Here is a 25,494-nt window from a genome sequence, read left to right as displayed (position 1 = left end):
ACACAAACGTTCCTCATGGTGTGTATTTTATGCAATAATAGCGATAATACACCTTTTTTCGGTCGTTACCATCTGCAAAGTCCCTTAAAATAGTAAACCATTTTGCGGGCCTTTGCAGATGGTAACGACCGAAAAAAGGTGAATTAACCCTAAAATAACCACGATCATGAAGGCGTTGTAGGACCTTTTTGTGACTACGACCCTAGTTACGATTACTTGAAAAATACACGAGCAACTTGGGTAGTAAGGAAAAACGACACTGAGCTATAAAACTGTTTATAAATATAGAAGTCTGATACATTTGTGCACTTTATTATAATGCCAATGATCATTAAGCGCAATATTACGCAACTAGTTTTTGTGATGATTAGTTAATTATGTTTGAATTGTTGTGACATCATGTCGTCGTCTTATCCGTTTCTGAAATCGTGGACAATCAAAATATTGGTATTTGTTAAATTAATGAGCATAAGTTGTTACAACGATCTACGACCTTTTTCGAGTTCATACGTCAAGACTAATGTTAATTTCTTACTATTGAGAAAGGTTTGGGCCAATATGGACAGAAAGAATGCGACAAATCGGACGTAGTAATTATGTACAAAACTTTTCATCATATAACTGTATCGGGTTGTTTGAGACTACTTCAAGTGAAAGAATCATACATCCTGTAGTTAAGTGTTTACTCATCGCTTTGGTAAATATTCTGTACACTTACCTACCAGCTTGTAACCATTAGAACAAATGTTAGATGTTTATCAATCAGTTTATTTAGTATTATTCATTTGTCATTTTGACCAAGTTGTAAGTGATTTTGCCCGCAGGGGACTTAAATGGCCAGTTTCCTCATGTCGGTAGTATTTCACAGAATCTTACACATTTAATCCGTGCAAACAATTTATTGCACTGCAATCTGGAAAATGCTTCTACATGCGAGCCAACTAGTTCTCTGTTGTAGTATATATTACTCAAGCAAACGTTTAAAAACAGGTAAACTCATCAAATATAGTTAAAAGGAAAGCAATAACAAAGTCAGGCCATCTTTCACTTAGTATTTCATTTTATGATATATATTAAACTCAAAAATGAAACATAAATGATGCATTGCGTGGGACGAGTGTTCTAGCGATCAGTTCGGACATTGTCAAACTGCAATACAATGTTACCTTAAATGTGACCTTAAATGTGTTTAAGAAACAGAAAGCGAAAATACCCGACCACTTTGGACACTCTGGGCACAGAATCGCTTCACAGTTAAACACTCGGCAGGGACGAGTATTGTCAACATTTTGTTTTTTAGTGTACACAAATCTACTACTCGTCACAAAAGAGAACCGTAACTACGGTAGCACAGACATGTCAGTCAGGGCAAGTAATCAATAAACGTATCCAAATCAAATGTTGAGGCTTTTATTAACAAGAGGTCTATACCAGTTGCAGGAATGATATATATATAGAACAAGCAAACAATGTAAACCACTTGGGTATTAGACAGCTTAACATTCCTCGTTTTCAATGGCTGTCCAGGGTGTAAAAGCACATGTCAAAATATTTTTATACGTAGATGTATGTCAGTCATATCTTGTATCACTACCTACAAGAATGGGCTTTCGAGTTGAAAGGCTCCTCATGCAATGTGTAATTACTTAATCAGTTTGATTCTATTTTTCAAACGCAATAGTATTTACTAAGTGAAATTGAACTGTATTGGTTAAAAACTGAAACATAAATTGCAACATATTATTGTTGTTCCGTGTTCTGTTTTGATAGTTAAACAGTAAAACTAGTGTGCAGTTTAATTTGTAATTTCAATGCCAACATATGTCATTATTTAAACAGTTTTCATGGTAACCAGAGTCTAGTTTATAATTGTTGTCTTCACATCGTTAATTATATTTCATTTCGTCATACTGTGTTTATCATTTTATTATATATTTTTCCGGTGGTTTATAGAGATTTATCAGTGAAATACAATTGATATTAAAATCACTTGACATTTCACTGTTTTAAAAAGTAAAAATATCCCTTTAAAACGTTTACAGTTTTGGAATTTTAAAATCTCGGTTCCAAACCAAACGTCAAATCACATAGGGCTTCGGCACAATTTTAACAGAATTGACGTCAAGTGCGCATACAAATTGGCGTTTTTCCTAAAAATGTGTAAATTATTGGTTTTTATTACAATTTTAGTTATATATTAAAAGGAGAATTGTTTGTTTGAGTGTAAGATAATTATTTTAATTGACATGCTATTATAAAATAAAATGCGCTACTGTTGAAGTACCAAATGTAACAATACCGAATGTAATCTGGTTCGCACAATATACTTAACTAAACTGAGGTATTATTAGAATGATATCAATGCACATTCCATGTGCATTCTAGCAAATATAAACATAGAGTGCTACGCTAGCGATAGATTTTATTGAGGCTGTTTATAAATAACATTGATAAAAGCGACACTTTAAAAACCATTTAACACCAGAAATGGAACACATTTAAAGGCTCCAGTATATTTTCACCTCATCTAAGTGTGTACTTGTCAAGTCAAGTAACAAGAATGTTTAGCTTACTTTCGTTAATAATAATTCCCTATTAGAACACACATTATGGCCTCTTGAAACCCACTCGAGTAACAAACATTTTAAAACAAATTATTTAAAAACTACTGAATGGGGAATCCTTAAATAAAAATACACTTTATCTTCTTCAAAACTTGTAAGTATTCTTTGAGTGTTCATATTTATTTCGTAGACGTTTAAGAAAACTTCCATATACATGCCCGTCACTGACTTTTTATGTTTAAAACATGGTTAAAAATTGTGTCGTGTGTTCGTTAAACGTTACTGTTTAAATGGTAGGGTAAACACTTTGATCTGCTTTTTATTACATGTCTTTTACCACATGTTTGCTTTAAAAAAATAGGTGCGCTATAATGAAATTGCTATTTAAGTTGATGTGCAAATATGATTAACTACGAAAAAAAAAAATTATTCTGCAGCATATATAAACGGTTTTATTCTATTAAGTAAATCACTTCATGAACTTTGTGCAATTCTAAACGTATGTAAATTATATTCATTCTCGATTTGGCAATACATTTAAAAACAACCGAGCGAGTTGATTATAATAAATACGAAGCTAATGCTATCTTGATCGATATTAAAAGTTATATTTTAAATACTGTTCATTCATAAGTTAAATCAATGGAGGTATATTCTAATTTTCATTCTCTTAAATTTGGGATTTCATTGCAATCACTCACAAATCCTTGATTTCAACTTCATTGTGTCAAGAATGCTGCGCTTCAAAAATGTGCAGTTAAATGATTTAGAATTATTCTAAATGTGAATAACATTATAAAATACAAAATACTGCTAATTTAGAGGAAAGGCAATGCATTGTACATATTTTCGTTTGTCGTTTTTACTTTAAACTAATGGATACCACTTCAAAACAGATAGTTTAAGAAGGACTTAATAAGAGAAATGTGTTATCGAACTGTTAGAAATACAATATTAGCTGCTTATTTGAGAACTCTGATTAAGAATTATGCTCAGGTTTCCTTGGTGTTATTTGATGTAAATTGAAATCAGTATAAAGATTGTCTGACGACAACATTTAAAATCTTTGAAAGAATTCTTTTTTAAGTACAACAAATAATATTAAGTAAACATTGTAAAACGGAAAGAAACACTTAATCCACAGAAAAAAATCATAATATAAAATAAACAATTTAGTAACTTTTTTAAAAGAAACTACTACATACACAATGCATATCAAAAATAGTTTAAAACAATCCAACACTTCTTACATTTCCAATGAAATCGTAAATTTAAATTATATTCTTCCTAAGTCGTAGAAATGGTATCTTTGTTTGCTTTACACTTCATTTATTTGGTCAAACTATTCGATAAGTGCTTCTGAAGCAGATAGTAGTTTCAGCTGTTGAATTCCTTTTTCTGCTATTTAAAATAGATCAAGTTATTGTGATAATAAGTGTTTACACAACAATAACAAATAAACGTGATTGAAGGAAATATCTTATAGAAACAATCACAGAAAATTAAGTGCCGATTTTTTTTATCGAAATTAAATGATATAGAAACAAGTCAACTTGATTGAAATATTTCGGTTACAGTAGTTATAGGATGCTGTTACCGCTTGCAAAAAATACTTATCAACGATAATTAAAGTTTTCAGCCAGGTGAAATTCAGATTTTTTAAACAGTTTCATCATATTTAAATGAATATAGATTGATGCAATATCTACAGGTCATTGGATCTATATGTACATATTTAAGCGAGTTCTTAAAAAGAGACACATTGGCCGACGTCATTCGTGGTATATACGAAATATCAACATGCTGAAAACAATAGCAACACTAAGGAAAACCCCAACAGTTAAAAAAAAATTTGTAGGGCTGGCAGGAAGGAGATATGTCATCAATCAAAACATTTCATTCATTACTATATCATTCATATATATTTTTAGGAGTTTCAAGAATCTCCCGGATTCCCCTTTACAAAATCATGGGTTTTTACAAATTCAACCGATCTGCCTTAGCAATGAATATAAATTTGTCTATAGAATCAGTCAATCGTAAAATGTCTACATTCTATAAACAAATATTTCCGGCGTAAAAAAATGCGTTCAAATAAGTAAATCCATAAAACAGTTTTAATAAACATAAAGAATCTTGTCGTAAAAATAAAATATTTGAAACAAACTATTTAAAAATGACTTCAACGCATGTATAGAAATTTCTGGCTTAAAAGTGTACACTTTTAGAAAACAACGATCAGAACAGGCAGGCTTTTTAAAAAAAGGCTATTAGAAAACTGTATAACCGCAGTGTATACACACCAATTATCAACTTATATCAGAACAGAACAGAACATTTATTGTTAACTTGAACATATACAGTTCATCGGTATTACGATAACATAACACATGGCATGGCAAAAGTTGGTAAATGCGAGAGTGTATTATACATATATACACATATAAATTATCAATGATTTCAACATGTTAAAATTGAAGCATTATTATTTAAAGCATTATGTGGTAGCTTAAAAGCATGTTTTGCAATACAAAGCTAGTTTTCGTAGACATGCAGCATTTTTAAACATGCTTGGTCTTGCATAGTAAAATTTAGTTATGTATTTTTTGCGGACAAATCAAAACAAAGAGATATTCTTCTTCAATATCAATATGAACACATTAAACACATTTACGTTGATTTCTTTCAATATAAACATATCTGCCTCTTTCAACATTTAACGTATGAGAGGACAATCTTAATCTAGCAATACTATTCCTTAGTCTATAGTTATACAATTTACGACATATGAATAGTACATTTTAGTTCTCTGTATAACACTAGTGAACTTAATGAGTCTATATCATTTTTCCAATGCCCAATTAATGAGTCGATTAATCTTCTTCTAAAAATAGGAATAAAATAATCAATATTAATCGACTCCGGATATAACCATACTTCATTGAATCCTGCATTTTGTAATATAGTGCATACATCTGAATACCAATTGTTGCAAAATGCTTAAAATGATTCAAGCTATTTATCTCAATGCAAAGTCTTGTATTAAGGATTCTGCTTGTATGTCATATTCTGAAATGTTTAATGTTACTCTTTGTGTTAAGCAGGGTGAACCCTTGTCTCCATTATTGTTTATAATATTTTATAAATGACATTAAAGATTGTATAGATTTTACCAACCTTACGGAAAAAGACTTACGCTTGCTATCCATATTTATGCTACTATTTGCTGACGATATTGCGTTATTCACTACCAGTGCAGATAGTTTACAATTACAACTGGACACTATATATCAATATTTATGCAAATGGGGCTTAAAGATAAATGTAAATAAAACTAAAGTATGTGTTTTTGAGAAAAGAAAAAGTAATTGTACATTCAATTGGTCTATCAATGGTGATATTATTTGAATTGTCAGTGAATTCTGTTACCTAGGAATTAAGTTTCATTACACTGGTAATTTATCAAGGGTAATAAATACTTTAAAATGAGCAAGTTTTGAAAGCATATAACTATTTATTATCGATATTTAGTCGTGTCAATATAGATGTTAAAACAAAACGCTCTTTGTTTGATGCGCTTGTTGTACCAATTATTCTATATGGCTCTGAGGTATGGGGGATTTACAACACAAACGATGTCGACAAGTTGCACTCAAAATTTTGTAAATTTCCCCCAGACTTCTAATGCAGCTGTTTTTGTGAGCTGGGTAGACTCCCATTGTCTGTCATATGCAAACAAAAATCTTTAAGCTACTGGGCTAAGGCTATGAATAAACCAGATTCACTTATGTTTAACGTTTTTACTGAACAATGTAATCTATATAAAAGAAATATCGCTAATAACTCAAATATAATCCTATGATGTTTATCAGTCAAACGGGTGTTAGACAATCTCGGTCATGGTAATATTTTCTTTGAATTTAATGCTGATATCAATTATATACCAAATTTGGTGCAAAGACTGAGAGATCAAAACGTACAACAATGGAGTGATTTATTGTCTAATCAACCCAAAATGGAATACTATAAAACATTTAAATGCGAATTTAAATAGAAAAAATACTTAGATTGTGTTTATAATAATAAACTTAGACAAAAGTTGTCATAATTTCGATTATCTTCACATAATTTGGAAATTGAAAGAGGTAGATTTAATAATGTTATTAGGGCAGAACGTAAATGTAAATTATGTGCACAGATTTCATTTCACTTTCTACTATGTTGTTCCGCTTATAGTGATATACGAAGAAAGCATGGAATAAAATCACACTGGCCTAGCTTACATATATTTAAGAATTTATTATCCTGTCAAAATGTTAAGGTTATTAACAATGTTGTTAGATTTATTTCCGATGCAATGAAATTTCGAGAGGAAAATCTCCAAATTTTGGCTGCTTCTTAATTTTACTTAAATAATAATAAAAGTAATGTCAATAATATTGATTATAATTAAAGTTATTATGAAAATGATAGAAAAGACAATAATTAATCAAGATTTAGTTTTTATAACTCGTTAATTACTTAGTATATTGATTATTTCAATTGTCAAAATATTTACATTTTCATATGCATTTCATATCATATTTGTAATATTGTACATGTACGTTTGTGTCTTGGCCATATCGATATTTATGCAATGTGTAAATGGCCAAATGCAAGATGCCGATTTGCCAATAAAAACTTGTAAAAACTTGTTGAATTTGCGTTATTTTGCGCATCATATCGAATGCTTTGCAATGTATAAAATGCATTTGTCTCTTTTAAATTGATACAGTTTAAGGAAATATTATACGATTCGTACATGTCTAGCAACATACAGAGGGTACCGTCCTAGTTCACCATATATTGCAGAGTTACTAGTGCTTATTTTACACTAAAAAGTCTTTAATTTTTTTTCTATGAACCCTTTCTGTTTTTCAGCTCTACAAAAGCCCCATACTTCATAAGCATAGCACAAAATTGATGACACAAATGAGTCGAATAAACCCAACATCATTTGAACAGGAATTTTATTTCCCCCTAGTTATCAAAAAAAATAAAATCCCATAACCTGAAGTCCTTTATATGCTAATGTCTGTGTAGCGTTCTTAAATGGTTCTTCCGCTTGACAAAACACTACCAAGATAGTTATAAGATTGAATTCAATTCATTACTGTAGTAAAGATTTACATTTTCATTGTTATTACCTCCCTTTTTATAAAAACTTTTATTTTATTAACATTAACCTTAAGTTTCCACCTTTCACAATATGCATGTAAGTTATTTAAAGATCTTTGAAGACCTTTAACAGTATCAGAAAATATTATAGCATCATCTGCAAACAATAACAAATAAATTGAAAGTTGGTCTAATGTTAAACCTGCATCGTTATTTTCACTAAAGTATAGTTCTATATCATTAACGAACATTGAAAATAAAATCGGCGACAGTATTTCTCCCTGTAAAAGGCCAATATCACAATCATAAAAATCAGATAACGAGCACATGTTTTACACATAATCTTACTTTACAATAAATTGATTTAATTGCGTTAAATAAACGACCGTCTAATCCGGACTTATATAGCTTATACCATAAACAATTTCTATCAAAACAATTCAGTAAGTCAACGTAACGACAGTATAGCTTCTTTTTATTTTGCAGTTGTGTGTCAATGAACGACTTTTACAAGAAAATTTCATCTATTGTACTATAATTGCATCGGTGAGTAAGTCCGTTTTCTTAACCCATCGTTTCAACCTTTCATTTTTTAACAGCGTAAATTACTTAGCGAAACAGCTTGTTAATGTAATGCCTCGATAATTATTAGGATCTGAATTATCATCTTTTTTGAATATGGGTAAAACAACGCCTTTTGACCACGAGCTCGGAAAACATTGTTTTTCTAAAATGTAATTAAACATAATCTTCAAAGGAGTTTCCAATATGTAATCACCTCTTTGAAATATTCATAAATAATGTTATCAAAAGAGCATGATTTATTTGTTCCTAGCAATTTCACCGCTTTTCTTATTTCATCCTTTGTAAATGAAAAGTCGAGTTCTTCGAATGTTGTTAAATTCTCAGTAGAAAAGTTTTCAACAAAATTCTGGATGTCTACGTCTTCTTCAATTACAGTTTCATATTATTTTTTTTAAATACTCAAAAAGGCAACTGATATTAACATTTTCACTGTTATCGTTTACTGGCGCCCGTCGAAACATTTTCCAAAATTCTTTTTTTCATTCTCATATCATTCTTTGTTTGTGCTTGTGTCTGATTATACTTGCGTTTACTTAATCTGCATTGATATTTATGATCCTCATTTGCCTGCAGTAATTCAGTTCTACTTTCATTAGTTTTATTCAAATTATAAGTACATGTATTTAAATTGATAGTATAAATATTCTTCTTGACACGACATTCTTCATTAAACCATTTTTTCATAGTTTTGTCGCTTTGCGTAAAATATGTATTTTTTGCTACCTTAGTGCGCTTTTCAAAGTACTTATTTCCTTTAGAGCTCAAAAATACCGTAAATGTTTGTACCATTTCATCCGTAAAGCAATCATTGCTTTTCATCGTTAATAACTGTCCACATAAAACATCAATATCTCGACTAATATCTTCTAGAAACTGTTCTTTATGCTCTACATTCCATTTCAAGATCACTTTGCTATTCAATTGTTCGGATAATACCGTTAATACTTTAAGATCAAATGAAATCCGGGCGTGATTAGAGAATGGTGTAAAGTCGTGTATTTCAAAGTTTTAATATAATCAAAATTAGAGCTTCTAGTTAATAGAAAATCTACCACGCTCTCCCCGTTATGTGTGTAACATGTTGACCATCCAACGTCGGCGTCATTTTCAAGACGTCCGTTGAAACACGTAAGCCTTGAGATTTACATATATCCAGTAGCAATTCACCGTTCCGGTTTGACGTTCTATCTGATGACTTCCGCGGCAACTGACTATCAATGTCCAATATAGTTTCCTCTCCCAAGATATGGGCATTTCTTACAAAATCAGCCTTTTGACCGATTCTTGAGTTTAAATCACCAAAAACATATATGGAGCCTAGAGAATGAAAATGAGTAATCTCCTCTTCTATCTTTTGAAATACATCAATATTATACATATCATGACTAGGTGAATTCTCGAGAGCAATATAAATGTAAAGTAAGTAAACATTATTATTCATTTGAAAAAAAAAGTTTTATCTAACTTTAACCACATCATACAGTCTAAATCATTTTTAATCATTTTAACTCCTTTCAATATAGTATTACAAACATATACCGCAATTCCCCCACTATTTCGTTTCGCTCTTTTATTTTGAAACTTTTTAAATGAATGGAACAGCTTAAAACCTTTCAAATCAATAGTAGAATTTTTGTTAGTCCAGGTTTCACTCAAAAATATTAAATCATATTTGCTTAAAATATTTGAAAAATCAGTATTTTCCCGTTACAGCTGCGTAAGTCGCTCAATATTCCAAGTCACACACCGTATGACACCCTCGCCTCCGTCCTAGTGGTTTCCGTTTCCGGTCCCGGTACCTGCATCCCGATAGAGTTGACCATTTATGAATAATCTGCTCCCGCTGATATAGGCCTCTTTACCTTGACGGCGCGCGTAGAGCATAATAGGGACGAGCAGCTTTCGGGCTTCCATCACTTCCGGTGGATACTGCTGGCTAACACCAAAGGGCCTGGATAGTTTATTACCATTGAGTGTGACTTTTTCCCGGTCCGGATAGAACACAAATTTGACTACAATCGGTCTTGTTTTTGTGTTATTGTATCTTCCTATCTAATGTGCACGGTGTAACCTTAATGACTGTTAGGCGTCTTCAAGTTCCATCTTTGTCTCGATAAGTTCTAAGGCCTTTTCCACGCAGTCTGCGTCATTCTCTCTGTTACTTGGGTTATGTGCTCTCCGGAATGCCGATAAACAGTAGGTTGTCCCGCATGCTTCTCCCTTTCAGATCAACGACTTCTTTTTGATAGCTGCTTCCGCTCTCTTGTGCGTTGCTTCTAGTGAAGTCTATTTTTGACTTCAACGCTACTAGCTCTTTTTGTTTGTCTCTCTATATCGAACGTTTGTGGACAGTTTGATTATATGTAGGGACTCATTCTGCGTACATAAAAAAATGTTAAATGATTTAGGATTTAACTACCTATGGGATAATATGTAAGTCACTAAATTACAGTTGTCAAAAGTTATTGAAAGATTTTATGATCAGCACAAGCAGAAATAGTATGCTACTTTAAATGATTCGTCCAAACTTTGTACCTATATAGATATGAAAACAAGATTTTGTTATGAAAAATATCTCGATAGTGTCTCTAACGATAACCACAGAGTATCTCTTTGTAGAGTGCGATGTTCAGCACACAAGTTAGCTATAGAAGAAGGCAGATTTAGAAATATACCTCGAAAAGATAGAAAATGTATATATTGCAATATGAATATGATTCAAGATGAATATCATTTTATTCTTGTATGTCCATTTCATAAAGATATTAGACAAATGTGCTTACCGGTCCGTGTGTATACCGTCTTTTCGTTTTTTACAATTGAAAGTAAAAAACAAAAAAGGAACATACAAATCCTTTTTTCGTTTTTTAATTGTAACCATGGAATACAAAACAAGGAAATAATTTATTAATACCGTTTTTTCGTTTTGCAAAGTGTAAAACGAAAAACGAAAAACTAGCAATCCTGTATATACCGTTTTTCGTTTTAATGATTGTATGTAAAAAACAAAAAAGGACCATTCAAAGCATTTTTCGTTTTCTTATGACTGAATAGAAAACCAAAATTCATAGTTTTTTTTTTTCTTTTCTATGATTTCAATTTTACTCACGAAAATCAAGACAATAAATTGATTCAATAATTTTCAATCGATTTTTGTTTTACAAAGTGCAAAACGAGTAACGAGTGGCGCTGCAATTTCCTGTTTTCACATGTACTTGATGACGTCACCATGTATGTAAACGCCTACTAAACGACATAAAGGGCGATATTTTCAGATGCCTTTAAAAATCCAACGTGAAGTTAACACATATTTATTTCTGAGATGAGTATTTTTATCAAATATTTTGTAATATTTTTTAGCTGCAACATGATACAATTCGGCTTACATAAACAAAATATTGTATATAAAGTAACAATTAGGATTTACCAAAAAACCTAGTTAATGACTCTATGTTACCCAGTTTAAAACTAATCTAAGATTTCATCAAGGCAAATATTCTGACCAAGTCTCATGAAGATTGGTTCAGATATATTGCAAAATATATAGCCTCTAGAGTGTCCACAAGGTTTTTGTAAGACTTGAGCCAGTGACCTCTTTTTTTACCCACATGACTTGCTAGTTTCAAACTATTCCAAGATGTTATCGAGGCATTCTGATTAAGTTTCATGGAAATTAGAGCAGATGTATTGCCTCTAAAGTTTTCCTAAGATTTCTGTAAGATATGACCTAGTGACCTAGTTTTTTACCCATATCACCCACTTTTAAAATGCAGCAGAAATTTAACCCCAGAGAACATTCTGACCATGTTTGAACATAATCCAACCAATCACCACCATAAAATAGTTTCGGACAAGATTTTTGAAAGATTTGACCTAGTGACCTTATTTCTTATCGCATGTAACCCAGTTTAAAACATGTCCAAGAGTTCATCAAGGAAAACATTCTGATCAAGTTTCATTAACATTAGACCATACATATTGCCTCTAATGTGTTTCAAAGATTGTTCTATGATTTGACCTAGTGACCTTATTTTTGACCCCATGTGTCCCACTTTTTCAAGCGTTCCATATTTTATCAAGGGGTATATCATGACCAAGTTTGAACATAATCCGACCAATCATTTCCATTTCGGCAATTTTTTTATCTAAGATTTCACCTTGTGACCTTATTTTCGATCATATGTGACCCAGTTTTAAATTAGTCCAAGATTTCATCAAGGAAAACATTCCGATTCAGTTTCATGAATATTTGACCATGTATAATGCCTCTAGTGTGCTCCAAAGATTTTTCTAAGATTTGACCTACTGACTTAGTTTTTGACCCCATGTGACCCACATCTTTAAGGGGTCCATTATATTTTATCAAGGGGTACATCATGACCAATTTTGAACATAACTTGACCAATCTTTACCATGATATTATTCCGGACAAGATTTGACCTATTGTTCTAATTTTCGATCATATGTGACCCAGTTTATTTACGACCAAGAGTTTATCAAGGAAAACATTCGGATTAAGTTCCATGAATATTTGACCATGTATAATGCCTCTAGTGTGCTCCAAAGATTTTTCTAAGATTTGACCTACTGACCTAGTTTTTGACCCCATGTGACCCACTTTTTTTAGTGGTCCATATTTCATCAAGGGGCACATTATGACCAATGTTTAACATAACTTGACCAATCATTACCATGATATTATTCCGGACAAGATTTTTCTAAGATTACACCTAGTGACCTAATTTTCGATCATGTATGACCCAGTTTTATTTAAGACCAAGAGTTCATCAAGGGAAACATTCGGATTCAGTTTCATGAATATTTGACCATGTATAATGCCTCTAGTATGTTCCAAAGATTTTTCTAAGATTTAACCTAGTGACCTAGTGTTTGACCCCATGTGAACCATTTTTTAAGGGGTCCATATTTATGCAAGTGGTACATCATGACCAATTTTGAACATAACTTGACCAATCATTACCATGATATCGTTTTGGACAAGATTCTTCTAAGATTTGACTTAGTGACCTAATTTACGATCACATGTGACCCAGTTTTATTTATGACCAAGAGTTCATCAAGGAAAACATTCGGATTAAGTTCCATGAATATTTGACCATGTATAATGCCTCAAGTATGTTCCAAAGATTTTTTTAAGATTTGACAAAGTGACCTAGTTTTTGAACCCATGTGACCCACTTTTTTAAGGGGTCCATTTTTGTGACCTAATTTTCAATCATATGTGACCATGTTTTATATACGACCAAGAGTTTATCAAGGAAAACATTCTGAATATTTGTCCATGTATAATGCCTTTATAATGTTCCAATTTGCTTTCTAAGATTTGACCTAGTGACCTAATTTTTGACCCCATGTGACCCACTTTTAAAAGTGGTCGAGATTTGATCAAGGGGAAAATTCTGACCATTTTCTGATTAATGCCTACGGTACCAAGATATGGTACCGGACGGAGGGAATGACGGACGGACAACGCAAAAACAATATCCCCCTCCAGAAATCTTCGATTCGGCGGGGAATAATTAGTAATGAACCTTGGTGCAAAAAATGATACAATGTTTACCTTTAAAGTGCAAGTGCCGCTTATGATTTAATAATAAGTCAAAAAGGTGCTAATAAAACTATGATTAAGTCACAGATAATGTTTGAAAAACCCGGAAGCTCAAACGATGGTTTATTAAACAAAAAAGGATAGGAAATACCAAGGGAACCCCTAATTGACCACTGACTCACTATACGCTTATAAGGTAGGTATGTGGGCGGAGCATAGCGCTAACAAAAACGGCACCTGAACAGTTGCCGGACTCTTGTCCTCTTTTTTTAAGACTAGAGAAATTACTAGACAAATACTCAAGTATTCTTTCATGATATTTCACATGAAGAAAACTAAGCCCTTGTTTCTTTAGTAAAAGTGATGCAAGTATTTTCGAATAAACATTTACAAATGTTGTTAAGTGGGAAATCGCCGAGTTAATGGGTCCATACTAATGGTCTTATAACATTCCTTTTAGAGTATGATTATTTTGTTTATTGTTTTAATAAAGTCACGTGATATGCATTTTTTGTACTGACGTTGTGTGCGTTTATACTACATTCAATGTTCGGTCTTGTTGAATTATAGAATTGCGGTAAATCAATTTTGATCATCTTGGGAGTTAAGAAATGTAAAAAAGAGGTTAAGATGGGTCGTTTGGATATAAATAAATATAAGTTTACATCACTTAAACATACTGGGACTTTCAATCATTTGATATTAACACAGGTTGATACTGCTATGTATTCAATTATTTTATCAATATGAAATGCTCAACAAAGTTACACAATCCAAATAAAACTGAAGCGACGTAAACACATCAGAGGTCTTTAAAGTGACACTCTTATTTAAAATCAATACATACACATGTATATCAAACATGCATTTAGTGCTAAACCTTTTACTACTTACTGGTACTACAGAATGCATTTATGGAAAATTGCCATTGCTTAAAACAAGATTGTAACCGTGTATTGAATAGCTGAAAACGCAATTTTTTTTTAAATGATTGGTGAATGCTAAAAGATTTACTGTGATCTACCATCGTTTCGTAAGGTAGAAATACAGTGTTTTGTGCACCTTTCTTTTAAATAAACTCGGTATCCTTGATAAGAACCATTGTTTTCGATATTTATTCATCCTTTTTGATATATTAAAACGGTTTTATTAATTTAAGTAATCTTTTTTGGGAATAAGAGTGCATCTTTAATATTGGATGGTGTACAGTTCAGTAATACAATGGCTGTTTGGATTTCATTTAAGGTTCATCTAAATTCACGTGAAATGGTTATGACAACCATCAATATCAACCTATTGTATGATAAAGGTTTTCGCAAACGAAGCAAACGTCATTTAATGTCATTCTACAATACCTGCTTTAAGTAATGAAAAATATTTGAATTAATGTGTGGGCTGTAAATTAAAGGAAATAGACACAGTTTCAATTGATTATTTATGCGAAAAACTACAGAAACAAGCTCAGTAGCAAACAGTTTAAACTTAACCCGGTTTAATGGCATAGAACATAAAACGAAATATCACATACAAGAAACATTGTAGATCAGCACAAACCTCCACGAACAGCACAGTGCATACAAACTTTATATAAAAAACTAGGTATGTTTATTAAGGGTTGTTAAGTACCGTAAGTTAAGTTGGAATTGGTCAATAAAATGTAAATTTACTGGGGGTTTAAACCAGTTTAAGTGCACAAACCTCACTCTTATCTCAACAATCCGAAATAAAGAAAAAAACGCGAAAGTTAAACCTTATGAATCAAAGTATGCATTAACTTGAGGAAACTTAACAATATTACAAATAATTAACTTATCGTTAAACCCCAAATGGTTCTATGATTCCAACTCTATATGCAGGCGGAGGAATACAATTCAGAGCACATAATGCAAAAAAAAAATCAAAGATACGATGCAGTTATTGTTTGAAAATATGAGCTTCACACACATTCGGCCTTATAAGATAAAAGGTTTAAAACTGTGTGCTCATAGAGTTTCATAATAAAAAGCATCATTGCACTAAAACTGGGAACAAATAAAGAAAACATTATTAAAAATGAAAGCGACCTATATTAGCTAATATTTTCTTCCAAATGATTACCCATGTAAAATATTTGAATAAAATGAGGTCACATGCCAAAACACTCCGAGTCAGCCATAAAAGGTTTTAAAGATAACATGAATTAGCTATTTTTTTTTATAAAATCAAAGGACTGAAAGCTTAGTTATTGTAAGGATGCTATATTCAACCCTATATTTTGTTTAAGGAATTCATCTTCAAAAACTAGAAGACAAGTACTCTTCAAAATATTGCCTTTATATCCACGGTGTGAATAAAATCCAAGTAATTCATTGAGTCTATCTGCCCAACTACCTGCTTGAAACAATTTAATTTTACGAATTTTCTTTAAAACATTACCATAAAAGTCGGGATGAGCAATGCTATTAACAAAAGGCGATTCAAAACTACTATTATACTTTGATATAAGATTATAATGACCATTTACAAATTTAGAGAAAGTTTTCCTTAATTTATAACATCTGAAACCCTGTTTTAGAAGTTTTTCCGTCATAAGTTTACTGCGAGAACTGAAATATTTGACATCTGTACATATTCTAGCAAGTCATATCATCTGTACAATAAACACAGCACAAGATGGTGAACTAGGAACATCTCCATCTAAAGACAGGTAATTAATTATTTAAAATTATTATCATCGCGTTTATTATAAAGATTGATACACACTATATATTCCTTTACCTCGAGTTGCTGAACTAAATAGGATGCTTTTAAATCGGTTGTATTAGATTTATTAAGTTGCAATTGTGAAGGGTATATCGATTGAATATTATATGTAAACACAGGATTATCTAAACTTAGAATATCATCAAAATATGTAAAAGTGCTATTGAATTTATCAATAAGAGCGAGATTTCCAGACTTAGACAATTTCAACATTCAACTTTTATACAAATGAATTGATTGTATATAAATTAAATGTTTTATTATAGATGTCATGTCATCAAAATAACAGATCAAGCACCGGTATGTTCACATGCTTCACTATATTATATTTACGCAGATAGGTACGCATTACTGAATTCAAAATTGAGTAAAATGATTTCTGTGGCGTTTATTGTCAAATATTTTCAATTTCGTAATAACAATTGAAATTAACTGGCCGATATTTAAGTATGAATGTCTATGCTTACCGGGTTACTGTTTCATATATACATTATTGAAAATTAAGATAGAGTTCCGTTCTTTTTATAGTGCAGTGACACTAGCGAGGAACAAACACTTGCTCGTGCCAATTATATATCAGATTTGATTTAAATTAAGACAGAAATTCCAGAAGCTTATCCCATAAAACACATAACTGGATTTACCGATAAAGTATACATTTGTTGTTTTTATGTCGGGAGATTTTCAATTTTGATTGATTTCTATTTTCCTAAGTATATTGTATTTGTTGGATATTATAGAATTATATTATTAATAATTTATTGACAAAAAAACACGATATACATGTATAAGCGTTTAGATGATCATTTAATCGTCACATTATTTGCTTGTTCATTCATTAATGAAAACTTGCAGTTTAGATTTTCATATTCATGTTTAGCCAACACTAATTTAGCATATCAAAGATTTCTTTATTTCAGATATACATACACGTCTTTTTCTACGATCCATCACCTCTACAACATACTTTATTATTGTAAAAAACCAGCATTCCATTCTTCAATACGCTAAAGTTCCTGTAATTTTTAATGGTCTCAAAATTATTGAAAGCTCATGCTTCTACGATACATACTTACACCTATTAACAGCTTTGTGTTACATGTTTAATCTATTAGAAAAAACTATTCTGTGTATATTAGCATTCATTTACGAACCAGTACATATAAATATACATAAAAAGTGTTTCACTACGATAATCATTGAAACAAAATAGATGTTTTACCGTGTTCACAACATCTGCCATAAAAAAAAACGTCTGTACAGTTGCAATTGGATAGATGGTAATTGCCACCGTTGTTACAATTTGTGTTACATTGCGATATCTCTATTCATTTATCTTCTACTTGCATTTGTCTACACATTTATCGTAGCCCAAGTTTTTTTAAACAACACAAACTTCGATAACGGTATCTCACACCACCTCCACATGAACGGCTGCAAGAATCCCATGATGTCCACGGAAACCAGTCACATACGTCGAGATCGTCGCATTCGCAAACAATGTTTGCTGCCATAGACACAATCAAAAATATTAGCTTCATAGTGTTTGTTCTACGATTGCTATGTCATGACACATATTTTCCACAGCGCTCACTGATAATCTTTTTTAAAGTGAAAGTTTAAACAGTAGCAAGTTTCACGTGCGATATTCAGGAAGTTCAATATTAACGTTGAATCTGAATACATTTTAGCATGTTTTGTTTGAAAGTATCAAATTAATTATTATATGGAAAATGTAACGCATTAGAACGAAAACTATACCGTTTTATTGAAGTTGTTGTGTAAAACTATACAATGCAGCCAAGAGAGTATTAATATTTAGTTTGCAGCATTTTCATTTAACATACGAAAAACTACTGTGGTTTTTTAACTTCCAAATTGACCCAAAAATGGTATAAATCCCATATCATGAATGAACTTAGAGTCAACTTGCAATAAGTTGATAATATATTTCGCTAAAATATTTTATTACATGCCTTTTACAACATGTTCCCATGTTAACCATTGTTTAAGTGCGCCGTTATGGAACTGCTATTTAATTTGATGTACATATATACAAATTAAAACAGAAATAAATATTCTGAATAAATGGTTTTATTCGATTTGGAAATTCCTAACTGTACTTTGTGCAATTCGAATCGAATGCATATCTGGCGTTTCGTTTTCAAAAACTTTCCGTACGAGGCGATACAGATACAAGGCAACGAAGCTAATTTCAGACGTAACGTCAAAAGTTCTTGGGCCTGTTTTCAAAAATGATTTTAGTTGTGAGTTTAAATGGTCTTAGTTTTCGTTATTTCGCTTCATCTTAGTACGACTATTTTTAGAATAGGGAGGCTTTTTCATCGATCCGGCGTTGGCGTCTGCGACTTCGTCGGTGTCTGCGTCGGCATACGCTCATGGTTGTATGGAAAGCTCGCATTTTCACTTATCACACCAATACACTCGGTAAATAGTCAATCATTGATAACCTGGTTTCGTGGCATTGCGGCGTTTCTTGTCCTTTTTTATTTCCACTAAACTATTTTATTGAAACAGAACCCACGTTTATGAGTATTAGGCCTTAAACGACATTTATTTATCGTTTTTTTTTTCAGATTTACATCAGCATTGCTTATTGTTACATCAGTAAAATTGAAAAAGAAAACAAACTTTGAAAACTGGTTCTAATCTAAACTTCACTTTGCAGATAAAAATAATAACAAACAGATGCCACATCCATTTCAAATAATTGTATTTATTGTTTTCCTTAGCTGTGGTTTTTGTTTCTTCTTTTTTTAAATTCGATTGGACTGTTTAGACAAGAGCTCACGTTGAAGCTGCAATACTATACTCATAATTCTAAAGGAATATTGTAACCTAGTTTTAATGAATAGGCAAAAAAGAGCATAACAGACGTTACGTAAGACAGAACGTTATTGGACATTTTTAAGACATATGAAGACAAGTTTTATCTCTCATGTTTTTGCATTCAAACCTTAAATGTTTGCCGCATGTCTTTTATGAAAAAAGGCGTAATTTTACATATAAATTTAATTGGCGTGGTAAAGCTATCTATCGGGTAATTTAGGCAATAAAATGTCGTTTTAGTGAAATGACAACAATGATGGGCGTGATATTTTAAAGACATACCATGCTTTAATAAAACCAGAAATCTTATACATATTAAAATAAAAAAAATATCCCCGGTAATCTATTAGAAAATGAACAATGGAATTACACTAAAGCCATTAGAATTATGAGTTCCAAAAGATTTACAAACAAAAATATAACACAAAAGATTCTCAACGTCAGCAATTTTACTTTTCTCTTTATTCAATTCCATGTTGTTTGTTTTTAACCGAAAATATGGTTCATGGCGTATGTCGAGAAATATACTTAATTGCAATCTAAAATGTGACCTTTTAACGGCGATTTTTTAGTCTTTTTTCGCCTCATGTTTATGCTACACGTCTTATTTTTATGGCATACCCATGAACACGGTTTGTAATAAGGGTCAATCAAAATTAGTAAATTTGAAATATATTGTATAACACGCATTTATTGCTGATTATCATTTGTATAAAGTTCATTTAGCTGCGCCCGGTTAGCTCAATCGGTAGAGCGTTGGACTGTGAATCGGACAACCCGGGTTCGATTCCCGGGCGGACCAGGTTACTTATGTTGTGATAAGTTATGAAATCCTTTCTACGACTATTCGCACTGTACCACTGCACCTGGCAGGTACATAATTTATCAGTTCCTTGCAGAGGAGAAGGCACCTAGTACTGGTTAGACGCCTGATAGTCTGCCCAGGATAGGTGTGCGGTGGTTGAACTGTCACTCTGGGACCCTTCAATGTGCTCATGCCGGGACTCGGAGTATAAACTACTAACACCACCACCATCAGGCGAAGATACCTCAGGTGAGTAGAGGATTCAATGGTACTTGTAAAATGCGTATTTGTATAAAATGTACTCTAGTTATTATTAATTTGGAGACGTTGAACTGCGTTAGTGACGAGTTAAAGAAAATAAAATGGCTACGCAGCTAACAATACAACAATATGTGCTGTACTATCAGGTTTCTTGAGGTTTTTGTTAGAGTCACTGAAGCCATAAATGTATATACATTTATAATTGTATCAATTGAAGTTATATTTTAAGACCGCAGCTCTTTTCATTCTTATCAGTAATCACAAAATGATTAAACATTATCGCATTTATCTTAACTTATTGCCAAATAGAAAACATTACAAAAAAATCATTAAAATATTAAGTTGACTATATATCTTACCTGTTTGACAACAAGACCCATAGTATGGGTCTTTACATACACATTTTGAACTGAAGTTACCCCCATTGTAGCATATTCCATTACAAGTTTCCGAATCAATTGAGTCACTTTCGAGGTGGTCACACTTATTTAAGCACTCATCATATGACCATGAAGTCTTGCAGCAAAGTTTTCTCGACCTATGTCTGGTTCCACCCCCACACGTCCTAGGACATTCACTCCAAGGTTTCCAGTAAGTCCATTCACAAATACTTTTACCATCAGAGCATTCAGCTGATGCAGTATTTACATAGAGTAATGTTATTGTTATAACGGTTAAAACTGAGTTTAATTTGAACATTCTGTTTTGACTCTTACCCATGACTTCCTTTTGTTCAATAGTATAATGGTATTTCTACAGTTTAATATACACAGGCCGTGATAGAGAAAGAGGAAGTTATCATGCCGAAAGAGGTTTTATCGCTGAACATATAACACTGTTAAGCTATTTATTCATGTCGGGAAACAATGTTTAATGCTTACGTATACATCCATTTCAAAAGAAGTTTGCACGGACTGCTTTGGGCATTTAGTGTTTGGTGAAAGGTTTGACATCATTTTCTGCAGAAGTTCAATATGAAGGTATTTCCTTTCTCATATGGCTGATACCAGATACACAAAATAAGCAAAAGGGACATAAGGCTGTTATACAAATTTCAAGTTCATGGACAACGTATTATTACCTGTGTTAATCATAGCATTTATGTAGAAAATGTGTTAGTTTTAAATGACAAACACAACATATTACACACCTTAACAACAAAAAACAAATATTAGGTGATCAACAAAATATAACTTGTTAATGCATTGCTCTTGTTATTAATATTTTCCATGTTTAATGCATTTATTTTGTCAATAAAAAGAGGAAGCATCATCATGTTAAAATATTCACAATACTAACGAAAACATAGCTAATTGAATAGGAATATAAGAGATCCTGCGGAGCAAGCCAAAATATGTCATTTAACGCACAAATATACATTATAATTTAAGTTTAAATAGCACTAAATCTTACTAGAACTATCAAGGAAAACTACTTGCCGTAAGAGTTACATTAGTTAAATCGGTCGAGGTAAATTTCAATTTTCATTCCCACAAATTTGGGATTTGAATGCAATCACTCACAAATAATTGATTTTAACACAGCTAATTGAGAAGAAAGGCAATGCATTGTAAATATTTTCGTTTGTCGTTTTTACTTCAAAACTAGCGGACACCACATCAAAACAGGAAGTTCAAGAAGAGAGTTAATGATTTTGCTAATATTTGTGTCTTAGGTTAAAAAAGATTAAAACGTCATAAGTTCGGACTTAATAAGAGAAATGTGTTTTGGGACTGTTAAAAATACAGTATAGTGTAATCTATTGCTCTACGTGTTCATCAATCGAGTTGATGTAGACTAAATTCTTATCACTAAAAGTTGCCTATTTTGAAAAAAAATAGAATAAAAAGAACAAAGAGTTTACTGTACAGAATATGCGGATGTATTTAAGCAATATGTTGACAATTGATTATCCAAAAATATAAAAAGTGGAAAAACGTTCAGGAAACAGTCAATAATTTAACGTCTTAAATGTAGTTCTTCCAGACTTAAGTAAGCGCTATTTCAATTTAAGACTTAACCGTGTAGCGACTTACTATATAACCACCAGAATATAATGACAGTTCTACTTTTAGCAGAGAGATTTAAGGTACTTATCAAGTGACCCTTATATGTGTTATAGTACACATACATGAATTAGGAAAAATAATTGACGCCTATCAGTCGCTATTTAAGTGTACTATATATTTAATAGATTCGAGATGATCATTGTTTCTGCCAGAATGAACCGGTAAGCATTTGCTTAAATGTGCCGATTTATCTACAAAACTGGCGATCTGCAGTCGAAAAACAATAACATTACCTTTCATTGACCAAAACAAGGTATCGGATGAGATTTGCACGAAAGAGAACGGTATAAAATCGTAGTTTTGAAGAATAAAGTGCATTGTGTGAGTGGGTTAGCCTAGTAATATCTTGCATAGGCAATAAGCTCAAAAACAAACAAATAACAACAAAAGAATAAGTGATTTAAATGTGACAAAACAGGTGCCTTTACCAAGTGAGTGTTTTATATGGATAGTATTTGCAATCATTGCAAGAAAAAGGGTCACACTGCAAGTGCCTGTCTTAGACAAAAGAAAGGACGAAAAAACGAATAAAACAAACACAATAAGATAAAGATTGAGAGAAAGAACCAAACACACTTACACAATTGGAGGAGAGTAACACGATAACGTTTCATTATCCCGCCTGTCATTTGTTTTATGTAGCGAACATATTGTTCACAAACAGACACTTCCTATTGTTTTACTGTTCAACATCAACCATACATTATATAGATGATGGAGGAGGAGGAAACAGCACGAGGAGGAGGAGGAGGGAACACTGTTCATGCCAAATTTATTGTAATTCGGTACGTACGAAAATAAATCTCAGGAGCATAATATTTTCGATCATTTGCAATAGCAAACTAACACAACACAAATGCACCATAAAATTGAAAATTGGTGGATGGTTTCGTCTGGGTCTGGCCGCACTCTACCCTTTTCGCGATGTAAACGCGCCTGTGGATACAGCGATTTCATGATAAAAGCATCTGATGTGTTTGTGCTTACCGAATAAGGTATCAACTTACACTTGCATCCGATGAGACCCATTTATAGCCCACGATTCTAGATCTCCATTGGTTGGTAATCCATCAAAGAACTCTATGTGTTTAGAATTGTTTGTTGTATTTCTGCAAAGATGGCTTACCATGAAGAATACGCATACCTTATCTGTAAACATCTCATCACTGTGCATTTTTTACCTTGGACCTACCTGGTTGTGCGTAATATAGGACATTAATGTATTTATCTTTAACCTATTGATTAGAAAAATCTCACTAATTAATATTATAAATAAATCAATAATTAAAATCCAAACAACACATTATTATCATTTCTGTTTCTATTATTCATTGACTAAATTAACAAATTTTGGTCACCTCCTTCGGCTCACCAGATAAATTCCCCCGCCTTGCCAGATTAACTTCCTCCGTCCACGGCACTAACCTAGTATTCTTTATTTTTATCGTATTTTGTTTTTGTAAAACATTGTAGTTTTCTAATACAGTTGTTGAAATAATTGCTAAGCTTTGAATAAAAAAAAGATCCGAATGGATGAGGTAAAGGAAAATTGCCTTAAGAAATGACGGTGAAATTTAACAACGGTGTTTATTGTGTTACTTCCGCCGCTTGAAAAGGCTTAAAGTAAACAGTTTTGAAAATTTCAATGCAAATAACATTCTTTATTTATGTCATGTTAGCCAAGAAAATTCGTTTTTGACAGAGACGAGATTCAAATCCAATACACTGCTGCCAAATATGAATGGAATTTATAATAAACTGCCTTGTTTGGAATAAAAATATCAAGTGTCCGAGGAGTTGTAACACCTACCAGCAAGCTGATTCCGGATAGTCAATATCTGGTTTAAATACGCAGGCTTAAAATTGTTTAAGAAAACATATTAAAACATAACATATAATAAGTAAAGTCTGTTATTCATTGTATATAGACAAAAATGTAAAGTATTTTACTTCTAGTGTATATAGACAAAAATGTAAAGTATTTTACTTTTAGTAAATATTAATAATTTGAAAAGTTGAAATGCATAACATTGCATTAAAGCCTAACAATATATATCTTTTTTATAATATATTATTAGAAGTTCTTTAAAAGTAATATGAGATACTTTGAGGTATGTTTGTTTATTAAAGAGAAACACATCGCGTCACCGAACAACCCGACTGAACGTAGGTAGGGAAAATGCAAAGTAATAATGTTACACTTAATTCCCTGTGGTCAATTTAATTCATATTTATATATGACCGCATATCAGATTAACAAGTGCTCGATAGTTATGTTTGCATGTAAATGTTTTTGGATATATCATTAAATGGTATATTTACTAGCATTTTCTGAAATAACATAGAACAGTAACTGAGAAAATCTTCTTCGAATAAAACAATAATATATAGTTAAAATGTAAACAGGGGAATGAATGTACTTTTTTAACTCGCGAATAAAATATACGTTAGATAAAAATGAGAAAAAGAAAAGGTTTAATCAGCTTCAATGTTTTTTATTTTTGCTTAAACAAGTAATCAGAAAGCGCGAAAACAAAACACTAATTTAAATTGCAAATTCACTAATAATGTGTTTAAACTTTACAGTTTAACGCGCAGAGAGACAATTTCGACAAGTCAGCAATAAATTGTAAATCACACTTTTCAAAGTCATATTCCCGCAGAACTTTTTTGTCCTTGTTAACCAGCGAAAAAATATTTTTAGGGGCGTTTACTTGTCAAACACATTGATAGTTGTGTGTAACGTGGCTAGTACGCGGGTTTCCGACTACGAGTTTATTTTTTGAAGAAAAAGGTAGTTTGAGGGGCTAATTCTGCACGAGATGGATAGCGTAAAACCTATTTCAATGCTTGTGCCAAAAATTGACATTAAAGCGGTTTTTGCGAAGTTTT

The 25,494-nt window shown here is 31.9% G+C and overlaps 1 protein-coding gene and 1 non-coding gene across 2 annotated transcripts in view; one reads left to right on the top strand and one right to left on the bottom strand.

Annotated features, from left to right (window-relative positions):
- Positions 1-21,244, bottom strand: part of LOC128223857 (uncharacterized) — a 43,213-nt gene extending 21,969 nt beyond the window's left edge. Inside the window, exon 1 of the mRNA XM_052933286.1 lies at positions 20,893-21,244. Coding sequence (XP_052789246.1) covers positions 20,893-21,232 — 340 coding nt within the window. The 5' untranslated portion in view covers positions 21,233-21,244. The remainder of the gene's footprint in view (positions 1-20,892) is intronic.
- Positions 20,198-20,273, top strand: Trnah-gug (transfer RNA histidin (anticodon GUG)). The gene has a single exon. It is a non-coding gene; the product is annotated as a tRNA-His (tRNA).
- Positions 21,245-25,494: the final 4,250 nt, after the last annotated feature.

Source organism: Mya arenaria, chromosome 17, assembly GCF_026914265.1.
Source record: "Mya arenaria isolate MELC-2E11 chromosome 17, ASM2691426v1".
Classification (NCBI taxonomy): Eukaryota; Metazoa; Mollusca; class Bivalvia; order Myida; family Myidae; genus Mya; species Mya arenaria.
Note: the sequence above shows the minus strand (reverse complement) of the source record. Positions and strands in the feature narration are given on the sequence as shown.